The sequence below is a fragment of the Watersipora subatra genome, chromosome 1, assembly GCF_963576615.1.
Source record: "Watersipora subatra chromosome 1, tzWatSuba1.1, whole genome shotgun sequence".
Classification (NCBI taxonomy): Eukaryota; Metazoa; Bryozoa; class Gymnolaemata; order Cheilostomatida; family Watersiporidae; genus Watersipora; species Watersipora subatra.
In genome coordinates, this window is record NC_088708.1 from 34,067,210 (window position 1) to 34,079,254 (window position 12,045).

General features: G+C 36.8%; 1 protein-coding gene across 1 annotated transcript; it reads right to left on the reverse strand.

Moving 5' to 3' along the window:
- Window positions 1–143: 143 nt before the first annotated feature.
- LOC137392025 (ribonucleoside-diphosphate reductase subunit M2 B-like) lies at window positions 144–11,816 on the reverse strand. Its single transcript, XM_068078614.1, has 7 exons — window positions 11,554–11,816; window positions 11,397–11,450; window positions 8,150–8,413; window positions 7,120–7,253; window positions 6,792–7,020; window positions 4,961–5,179; window positions 144–626 (listed from the first exon to the last, which is right to left on the reverse strand). Exons 1-7 carry the CDS (start codon window positions 11,641–11,643, stop codon window positions 462–464), a joined length of 1,155 nt encoding a protein of 384 aa, XP_067934715.1. The 5' UTR covers window positions 11,644–11,816; the 3' UTR covers window positions 144–461.
- Between the last annotated feature and the right edge of the window lie 229 nt (window positions 11,817–12,045).

Genomic DNA, 12,045 nt, shown 5'->3' on the forward strand with positions numbered 1-12,045 from the left:
ATATACCGAGTAGTTGAGTGAGATCTGCGTTTATGACCTACCTACGCGATTAATTCATGGAAAGGTAACTCCAAACGTGTGATTTGGCGATGACGCAATTGAATAAAACCACCACCACTTACACATGTAAGTAATTTTTTGTTTGTTCATAAAAGGGACAATATAATGAACGTTTACAATAAAATAGTAATAGCATAAAAATACTGCGATAACGGAGTAGTTAAAAACAAGTCTGAGTTTGCTAAATTATGTATGAGATGATAATAGAACAAAACTAATTCAAGTACAGAAATTACAAAAGCTTATAAATTAGATAAAATGGCCTACACAATTATAGCTTATCAGACAAAAACAATATCATTCCTAACTATTTACTTACAATAAAACGACATTTACAACTGCGATTTATGGAGATATAATGGGACTAAATATATCTGTTTACTATATAAACGGCAACAAGTTTAGAAGTCCTCATCTAATGAGAAATTATGGCCTGAATTGCTAGCAGTGGCTGGGGACGTAACGCCAAGCTTTTGATACTCCGCGACTCTCTTCTCAAAGAAGTTGGTTTTGCCTTCAAGTGATAAGTTTTCCATGAAGTCAAATGGATTTTCTACATTCCAGACCTGAAAAAACACAAATAAAAGCAACGTATAACACAAAACTGAATTATTTACTAATTATTCAAAGTGTTTGGGTAAGGGAGCCTGTCTTGACAAACTTGTTTTTGCGGAGTTGTACCCCCGCCGAGCTGGCAATCAACAGCTTGTCACAAGACGTACTGCACCTGATGCATCAGTTGCACTTATAGGGAGTTGTTCTCTTCCGTCTATGCGGCTTGGTTGCGATTTTATGGCAGTCGCTTCATTGGTAATCCTAACGAATTTCGCGCAAAAATTTATGTAGAAAAAAATAAGATCGCATCATTTAACCAAAGACCAGTCTCGGTTGTAAACTTAATAGAACTATGCAATGCAGAGTAATGCAACTTAATGCAAACTAATAGAACTTAAGAATAAAATAAATTGAAAATAAAATCCATAAGAACAAATAAAACCGACTGATACAAAAATAGAAATAAAACTGACTGAGCTCACAAATAACGACATGTTTAGTCACTGTTGTTGCCTAAGTTCTACTAAAGTTTACTGCAGCAACCAGTCTCTGCGTTTTTTTCTACTTAAAGTTTTGCGCGAAATCCGTTATGATCACCAATGGAGCAACCGTCATAACATCGCAACCAAGCCGCAGAGACGGAAGAGAACAACTCCCTATAAGTGCAGCTGATGCATCAGGTGCAGTACATCTTGTGACAAGCTGTTGTTGCTCACCCCCTCGACGAGGGGACAACTCCGCAAAAACAACAGTTTGTCAAGACAGGCTAGGGTAAGGGAAGTGTAGAAACACTTGTTACTAACTATATGATGATGCTAGAGACTGTTACCAACTGTAAGATACTAAAGACTGTTACCAGCTATAGGAAACTAGAGACTGTTTACCAGCTATAGGATACTAGTGACTGTTACAAGATAGAGGATACTAGAGACTGTTACCAGCTGTAGATCACTGGAGACTGTTACCAGCTATAGGATACTCGAGTCTGTTACCAACTATAGGATACTAGAGACTGTTACCAACTATAGGATACTAGCGACTGTTACAAGATATAGGATACTAGAGACTGTTACCAGCTATAGGATACTCGAGACTGTTACCAACTATAGGATACTCGAGACTGTTACCAGCTTTAGGATACTAGAGACTGTTACCAGCTGTAGAACACTGGAGACTGCTACCAGCAATAGGATACTAGAGACTGTTACCAGCTGTAGAACACTGGAGACTGTTACCAGCTCTAGGATACTGGAGTCTGTTACCAGCTATAGGATACTAGAGACTGTTACCAGCTGTAGAACACTGGAGACTGTTACCAGCTGTAGAACACTGGAGACTGTTACCAGCTGTAGAACACTGGAGACTGTTACCAGCTATAGGATACTAGAGACTGTTACCAACTATAGGATACTAGACTGTTTCCAGCTATAGGATACTAGAGACTGTTACCAGCTGTAGAACACTGGAGACTGCTACCAGCTATAGGATACTAGAGACTGTTACCAGCTGTAGAACACTGGAGACTGCTACCAGCAATAGGATACTAGAGACTGTCACCAGCTGTAGAACACTGGAGACTGTTACCAGCTATAGGATACTGGAGTCTGTTACCAGCTATAGGATACTAGAGACTGTTACCAACTATAGGATACTAGACTGTTTCCAGCTATAGGATACTAGAGACTGTTACCAGCTGTAGAACATTGGAGACTGGCTGGAGAGCTAACACACTCAAAAAGCCAGGAGCAATCAAGACTATCAGTATATAATAGTTTCACTCCAAGAGGTTTTACTTCACTTTTCTATGAACATCACAACGTTAACTTTGGCAGGTTTTATTTAAAAGCCAATGAGCCTGTGCTAGTGCCATCACACTAGAACTGAAAATAGAGTATAACTGGTGTAATAGTAGGTGATTGTTGATCTAAGCTAATAGTACCAGGTAACAAACACCAGACTCATTATTCGATTCTGATTTGTTAAATACATGCAACGATTTAACCATCGAGACTGCATCCTTTCAAATGCAAACTACAAATTACATTTGTACAGTATACCCTCAGGCTGCAATGACCGTTCAATGATTTTTTCGCCCTACAATATAGAACATGATGACGTTTCGCTCTTTCCATTCGAAATATTTTTCGCCATTTGATATTAACAAAAAGTACTCTCCAAATTCAAATTTGTCAGTAGGTGTGCTGAATATATCGGAATAACAAATATGCTGATATGCTATTCCCCGCACAAATGTTTGGAACAGCTCTGGAAACAGAATGGAAACATTCATTATTGTGGCTCCAAAAACAGAGAAGGACGCCAAGGAAAAGTAGTTTACAAATATATTGAATTTAAAAAGGATCGATAGCTTTATAAAGTCTTTACAAAAAGGAAGGAACCATCTGGAATGGCGTCTCTTATATTGAAGAGATTTGCTAGGGAGACAACTCCTCCAATCGAGCTACTCTAAATTGTTTTGGAGGAGGATTCGCCTTCAACCCTAGGACACTTTTATTTCGCTAGTATTTAGTTTCGTGAGTAGCGCAGAGTAAAACTTTGCTGCAACTTAATTTCGCGGCTCTTATGATTGCGAAAATATAGTGATGTGAAAATAAATGCAGTGGAACAAACAGATTACATTCCTCAGGTCCAGTTCGCTAATAAAAATTTTTTTTCAATTTGGGACTAGTTCATATTTGTAAACCGCAGGTTGAAATGTGTGGGTGAGATCGATTATTCAATTTGATCACTTGCTGCCATTTGTTCCTTGGACTATCACTGACGTCTAGGTCCCTCCCGCCGTGACTTTCACACTCAAGTCCAAGAAGAAGAAAATAGATAGGTAACAACCAACTTTACAACCAAAACTGTATAACATGGTTGGACCTGGTGAGGGTTAATATTGATTTTGGTTGGTAATAAAATTCATCACTACAATAATTATTATTCAATTTTATGACTTCCACCTACCAAACTTTCATTCTCATCAGCTACAAATTCGGTGACTAAACTGATATCATCTTAATTTGCTTTGCCATGCTGCTCAGTCGGTGTATTAGCTATAATGAGTTTACCAGAAAGTGCCCATTGAGCCCAACCACACATGAAAATTGCCTGCATTTCTATTATGACGATTTTATTGTGGATATCAATGAATAAAGCTATTTAACTTCGCGTTTTCGGTTGTTCTTTACGATAGTATAGCTCATGAAATTTTCGCGAGAGGATGACTCCGCGGAAATTAGACGACGCAAATACATAAGTGTCCTAGGGTAATCGTCCTTTTGCTGTTCATATTTTCTTTTTCACACAATTTTTGATGTAATTGATCTGTTGTATTTTTTGCCGTTTCATTATAAATTTCTGCAATTTTTGGTATTGTACCATAACCTTTAATGTTTCGATGTTTTAAGAGCAGAACAGTTTTTTCTCGACTTGGAACGGAATAAAATTTACATACATTAACTCTAATGGAAAAATTGTTTCGCATCTAGAACAACCTTCCGGAACGGATTATACTCGAGAATCAAGGTCCCACAGTTAATGTGAAAACAAAACCGAAAACAGATTTTAGCGGATGAAAAAAATTAGGTCGAGTAAAATAGTTAACATACTAAAACTTAGTTTTAAGTATGTATGTGTTTAGGAAGGTAACTCCAACAAATAAGTTATACGTTTGCCTTGAAGGTACACCACCTAAAGCACGCACCGCACAGAGCACATTGTCACATTAAATTTTATTGCAGATCATAACCACTAAGTACACTAAAGTTACTGTAGGTAAATATAATTACTAAAGCTAATGTATTATTATTTTGTTACTAATTTTTAATATGCCAATTTTTATGTATGCATATGAAATTTTGTTGATTTGTACCAGAGTGCAATTGCATTAGATAATTACTATGGGGGCTTCTATACCACTACGAAATTTTTGCTTCATGATGCCAACACGGGAACCAATTAAAATCGCATAGCGAAGGTTCACTGTACTTACATAAGGTATGTAGGTATATTTTGGTTTTGAAAGTATTGTGCAACTAATAGCATTCAGAACTGTCTCAGACTTACTAAGGTTGATTGAGAAGACAACTATTATTTTGTGTCCTATGGACAAAAATCACAGTAAACAAACTTTAAGACATGGAATATGGCTTTTGTGTCGATAATGACAAGACTAAATCGTTAGAAATTACAGCTATGGTCATCAAAATGCTGCCCTGCAGAAAATACCGCAGTAAAACTTGCCTTTACATAATTATAAATTTCATCTGTTTACGTATGCGCTATGAAACACAAACAGTACTATTCAAAGTCTTAAAACATGCAGCAAATAGTTTCTCACCTTATCACAACCAAGCTCCGACAGAAGTCGGTCGGCTACAAATTCAATGTATTGTTTCATCAGAGCTTTGTTCATGCCGATGAGAGAAACCGGCAGCGCATCAGTCAGGAACTCCACTTCTATATTGACAGCATCCTTGATTATAGCAGTAACCGTCTCCTTGCTTGGTTTGTTCACCACATGCTTGAACATGAGGCAGGCAAAATCGCAGTGCAGGCCCTAGGTCAGATGTGACGACAGATAATGCGAGATTGCAAGTAAAACCGGACACAATAATATAGTTTCTTGTTTACTTCGACGCATATGAAAAGCAGTTTGCAAAAATGCTGAGACAGATGGCATTAATTTTACTCCGTCTGAAGGAGAGTGCAAAATATAGCCAACATTAGTATCACCTTGCCCGTAAAGGGTTCAATATATTTTCCCAAAATTCCAAGGAGCTGGTCCAAAAATTAGAGTTGCCCAGATTTTAGTATCGGAATCGGTGCCGATATGGGTGTCAAGTATCTGAATCGGCCGATCTTTCCTTAAAAAATCTGAACCTTCCAATACTTTTTACAGATCAACCAATTAGCAGAAAACTGTATTTTAGCCTGCTATACTAATAAAAAATCATCAGCTGTAAGCTTCTGACTTTTACTTAATGAATTTCAGGCCTGACACACAATTTATTTCATGTCTATGGCCTGATCAACACAGCGAAGGAAACTTTTTAGCCAGAACGTAAACAAAAAGTGTGATATTTCCCAATTACAGCGATAGGATTTATTGCAGCTAATCACGAACAAGATAACAAAAATGGGAGACAAGAATGCAGTGTAATATTTCTATTTACTAGCATTACAAAAGTATTTTAAACAGTCGATGCATAAAGTTATCTATCACCCTCTTGATCCTGACAATACAATGGATCGTTTGTATTGTACAAAAAATGGTAACCCCAGTGGCGTATCGGTATGTAGCCTGTCCTTCAACATCTGTGGCAAGTCAATCCCCCCTTCAGTATGCTTGGCTACATTCATAATGATGGAAGAAAGAGACGCCTTACTGAGATAATTGAATCACTAACGGTAATTAAAGAAACATTGATTTGCTTTAAACTTGTACAGGCACAGCAGTTCATCCAGCAATAGAAGAGGGACTTCGTTATCACAGAGAGAACTGTTCCACTAACAGTAATTCCCTTTATTTACAAATTACAAGAAACATGGACTGTTTTGTTACTACATGCACGGTATGTCAGTATGTGAATATGTATATATATTTTTTCCATAAATGCAGACAAATAAATACAACAATATTCATGCTTTCTTTGCATTATGTTTGTATTTGCATAATAAAATGAACAACTATTTATGCAACACAAAAGATCTGAATCAGATTATTTTTTCAATTAGGATCGGTATCTGAATCGGCTGGTGAATTTAGAATCGGGGCATCTCTACCAAAAATAAAGCGTTTATACCTTACATTTGAATGTCACCTCTATTAAATGTCACTGTAGGGGAGGGTTGAACAATACAGCGCCATGCCATTAAATAGAGGTTTCGCGGTATACTTGAAAGCGTTTTTATTTTAATCGCTGACATCAACCAGCTCCTTGCAAAGCAACTTTCATTTCAATATGCCTTAGCGATGAGACAGTGTATTGTTATAAATATCCAAATGAAAGCCACCAAAAAACCTGCACTAAATGGGAGAGATTACTGTGCTAGCAGAACCACATGTCAGTTTTACCTATTATGGATATACGGTTGAATAATAGCTTTTCCCCATTTTTGCAACTCCAAAAGCAAACCTGATATTAATAGCAGCTCTCAAGTATGCCTACCTCATCACGACTAATAAGCTCATTACTGAAGGTGAGACCAGGCATGATTCCGCGCTTCTTCAACCAGAATATGGCAGCAAATGAACCGGAGAAGAAAATTCCCTCAACAGCAGCGAAAGCGACGACTCGCGTACCAAATGTGGATTTCTCATCGTTTATCCACATGAGGGCCCAATCAGCCTTTCTCTTCACAGCGGGCATCGTCTCAATGGCATTGAACAGGTAGTCACTAAAATGTAATATCAAGTTGTGAGCACTAATCGACTACAGAAAACAGAGAATGTGTAAAGATAGTAGGACAAACTAAATAGTGGTGCACATGACTTACCGCTCAGCAGGGTCTTTGATAAGAGTGTCTATGAGCAAACTGTAAGTCTCCGAATGAACGTTCTCCATCGCAATTTGGAATCCATAAAAAAACCTCGCTTCTGTGACTTGAACTTCTTGACAAAATCTCTCAACCTAAAGTGTTACAAATATCATCTCATGTCTAATGACCTCTCAACCTGAAGTGTTACAAATATCATCTCATGTCTAATGACCTCTCAACCTGAAGTGTTACAAATATCATCTCATGTCTAACGACCTCTCAACCTGAAGTGTTACAAATATCATCTCATGTCTAACGACCTCTCAACCTTAAGTGTTACAAATATCATCTCATGTCTAACGTGCTATTTGAAAAGAGGAGCCAGCCTTAAGCAAAAATATAACCTCTATATTAGATGTATTATGTCATACCTCAGCTTTCAAACATCTCTGATATCGACTAAATCAGTTTATGGCCAGAATGAAAAACAAAAACTTTTCTACCAAGCTTTTTTCATTTTATCAGATCTTTTCTTGATGTTTCTGAACTTTTTTCATTACAATTTGTCTAGATCATAACTTTATTATAATAAAATGCGATGTGTTTCTACACTTATATTTATGGTATACAGTAAACGAAGTTGTGGTTTGTGTTGCTACAGGTACAGTGGTATAGCACATTTCCCAACTTAATCTATTTATAGATTTGTTGAAACAACTTTACATAATACCTGTTATCTTATTATGGTGCTACATCATAAAAGGTGCTGTCAAAAGTTTTCCAGACTTGAAACAGATTAAAAAGCATTTACTTTAATTATAATGGAACAAATAGTTCCAGATTTTGAACCAATCGCTTTCTGGAACAGACTATGATTGAAAACTGAAGTTTGACTAATAAAAGTTCAAGTTAACTACTGATGAAAAGACAACTCCTACTTTGCACTAATAAGGTTGACTTGCCGTCAATGTTACCCTTAGAAAGTAAGCATACATACTTATATATGTATTAGGTTATATCCAGAGAAAGTCACTTAATGACATCTTACCAGATTTTCATTAACTATTCCATCACTAGCGGCAAAGAAAGCGAGAACATGAGATATGAAATGTCGCTCATCATTTTTGAGTTTCTCCCAGTGAGTTACATCTTTGGAAAGATCTATCTCCTCTGCTGTCCAAAAGGAAGCTTCTGCCTTTTTGTAGTATTGCCAGATATCTGGGTATTGTATGGGCAAAACCACAAACCTGTTAGGATTTTCCCTTAATAATGGCTCATCGGCCACATATTGCTTTTTGGATGAACCGTTGCTCTACAAAAGAAAGAATGCCATTCGACCCAAACACCGTAGTGTAGTTCACACGGCACACGAGACTAGCAGTTTAATGCAACGATAAATTACTTGGTGTTGAACCAAAAGTAAAAACTGACAAGTGTTTTTGGCACTTTTCTGCAATAGCAGCTTATTGAAATAGATGTTTTTCATCGGATCATCATCTATTATTAGTGTTGGTGCCAAAAGTATAGTTATTGACTGACTGACTTCGGCACTTACAATTGATTCGGCTTAATTGAATACAGTGAAACGTCTTTGTCGCGAACACAATAAACCGGATTATTGACATAGATGGCACATTTCGTATAACGGTAACTGGACTTTTGGGCGACAGTCACTAGGGCGACAGACACTTAGGCGACACTTTTGGTTCAAAAGGCGACAACTTCAGACGGAAAGGCGACACGGCAGACAAACCGGCGACAATTCTAGACTAAAAGGCGACAAATTGGTTTGTTGTTTGGTTGAAGGCAAGGCAATGTACTGACAAACTATGAGATGCTGTCGTTGTGTGCTATGCTTACGTATATTTTTGAAACATAGCCTTGAAAGTGTTATTGTTTTTTACAGACTTTTTTATAAATCGAAATTGCAACATGTATTTTTAAACGCCATTGGTGGGATTGAGATTTCTCTAATTATGCTAGCCCAGACAATTAACAAAATATGAAGGTTTTTTTCTAAAAATGCATCTAGCTTATTCAATTAAAACACCAAAACTTGTTTTTGTATCAGCATGTTTGTTCAAAACTGTTCGAAAAGTCACGTTCTCGGCTAAATTGTCGACAATCTAGTCTGATTATTGAAACTTTAGAGTTATCCCTTTTCTGATTGTTGAAACTTTAGAGTTATCTTACCTCGAGAAGAAATAGTTTTATGGTTTCGATCGTCAAAAGTCACAGTAGCTGGGAGAAGAGTTTTCTCTTTGTGTGAGATGAAAAGACAATTCCCTATTATTGTAACTTCTCACTTACTTGTGGAAATAATGATTTCCTTATCCTTGTTTCTTTACAATTATGATAATAATTCAATGTCATTATAATGCAGACTCAATAGGCTAAATTGCGGTTCACACTGATCTATGTTTGTTGAGATTTTATTTGAGTATGAAGAGTGAAGGCTTTTTCTGACATAGGTGTCTAAGATATATCCATATTTTACTAACTTCTGCAGCTTGTTGCAAGAAGACTAAACAGCATCACAGAAAGCTTATGGAGAAATGATCCATTCCAAAGCATAGAAATCAACTGGTCCTGATGCCATGTTACCCTAGAGTCACTTGAGATATTTGACCAATTACCCTTGTCACAGATCCCAATGGCACACACAACCTGTAGTTTGAGACAATGAGGAGTGATTAACACCTCAAAGACCTTTGTGATATATACTCAGTTGCAGGTTAATGCTGCCATGTACCACATCATATACTATATTTTGCATTTTAATACACACTATGAATCTTTTTTTTATGCGACTATGTTAACAAAGGACAGACTACAGAAAAGATGGGAAGATATTACATAGACAGCCATTGGCTTGAACTTTAATAACAACTTTATTAAATAGTGGTGTAGGGAATTTCCTGCAATTATTTTTGTGTATGATTGGAAGTGCAAGTGCATTCGAGCACCTGCGAGTCGCTGTGTACAATTATACTCCTGTAATTCAAATTATCTTTTCATGTAAGTTTTAGAATTAGTAGAAAGTAATATTCAGTTGCCAATTTATAACCGTGAACCTGATCTCGTCATTCTAGATAGGAAAGAGAAGTTCTATCGCTAGATGGGTTTATCTACATATTATCAATCAGTATGAAGTCATTGTAAAAAAATTAATGCTGCAAACTATTGATATACGTATTTTTGAAAGTTATATATGATAAAAATCAGCTTTACTATTTGTATAAATATACCAAAAAGCAAATTTATTAAAATTTATAAAGCTAAACTCATATGTATGTATTTGTTTTCATACTGCAATCAGAACAAGAATATACATTAATTTGAGATCTACTACTGAGGGTCCTAATACATGATACATGAGCCAAAGGTAGTATAATGACTCATCAACAGCGGTATGCTAGTGACTCAAGAATGCATCGCTTCAAAGGGGTTGAAAAAGTTGGTACCTCTATGATGTCATAAATTAGGTTGTAAGGAATCTCAGACTCTTGCCACACTGATAAGCAACTTGCCAGTTTTTCTAAGCATTCGAGGAAGGAAGTGAAAAAAAAATAGTGACTGGCTAAATGACTTCTGAGCGTGTTGACAGACTCTAAAGTTAAATTTGTGGAAAAGGATGAACAGAAGAATAGTTGGGCGATTAAAGACAGATTAATCTCAGCAGTTTTTTTAAATAACAACTATCTCAATTAAATAAATATTTGGTACATTCATTAATACAATATGAAATTCTACTGTGTGTAAAAGAATAATGTAATCAGATTAACGGCATTAATGAGGATATAAGCAGGTAATAGATGCCAAGGAAACAAGGTGGAGCATTGCGTAAAAAGTATGCTAATGCAAGATTTCGGATCTGGGCATCAATAAAGTTGGTGTCTTGTTAGTGTTCACAACTAATTCACAACAATATAACAGGCCATAGCAGGACTTAATATTTTGAATTAATCCTGCCCTCAGAATTGTCGCCTCAATGTCCAGAATTGTCGCCTGTTTGTCCGCTGTGTCGCCCTTCCGTCTGAAGTTGTCGCCTTTCGAACCGAAAGTGTCGCCTAAGTGTCTGTCGCCCTATTGACTGTCGCCTAACCGTCCATAATTCCGTATAACAGATTGAATGACAAAACGCATTCGCCAAAGAAATTTCTAATGTGTGAAAGAAAGGCTACGACCTTAAGACCAAAGCATTGCACCGAGAGAAAAACACTTATATAACCTAAAGCTTATATAACACTAATGACAGTGCAAGCCACGTATAAGGGTAATGGGTTATGGCTTACCAATTTTTCTGCAGGTGAAGGCTTGATACTCTGATATGAAGATGCTTTAGGGTCCTACAAAATGAATTAATACTCACCTTGTAACGGTATACAATATTGAAGCAAGAGATAGACAATGGTGTTTTGGTGCAGTTTTTAATAAATCTTTACCACCTACCAAGTTTTCATCGTTCACAGCGATTGTTGCAGCTTTCTTCACGAGGCTCACTGTATCTTCTGAGGTATTTAAAGACCTAGACTGTAACATGTTTACATATAAAATTGAGTGGTTATTTAGCAACCTGTTAAATTACTGTCTTTGTTGGTAGTGAGAATTTCAGCGCGCTGTTTTTCCCGCCACAGAGATCAATGAATCATATTTAATAACTATTGGAGAATCAGAGCCAATCGGTGAAGGAATTTTCCGTAGCAGTCTAGTTTTAATCGCTCTATCGCTTCGGATTGGCTCAGCCTTGCCTTCGCGACCTACGAGCCAACGCGGTTGTGTAACCAAACCTTGATATCGCTAGATGGCTCAAATAATATCCAATCAGAGAACTGAAAACAATTTGCGTGTTCAGACTTGTTTTGTGCGCACTTCGTTCGATAGTTTTTTATTTATCTCGGCAAACATACTTTACGAGATATATATGTTTTTATTTATTATTAT

Bases quoted from the DNA above. Each gene is read 5' to 3' on its own strand.
- LOC137392025 (XM_068078614.1), bottom strand. From the start codon at position 11,643: ATGTTACAGTCTAGGTCTTTAAATACCTCAGAAGATACAGTGAGCCTC. The intron at 7,021-7,119 runs GTAAGTCATGTG...ATTACATTTTAG, and splicing joins ATCAAAGACCCTGCTGAGCG to TGACTACCTGTTCAATGCCA. The intron at 627-4,960 runs GTGAGAAACTAT...GTGTTTTTTCAG, and splicing joins CGGAGCTTGGTTGTGATAAG to GTCTGGAATGTAGAAAATCC.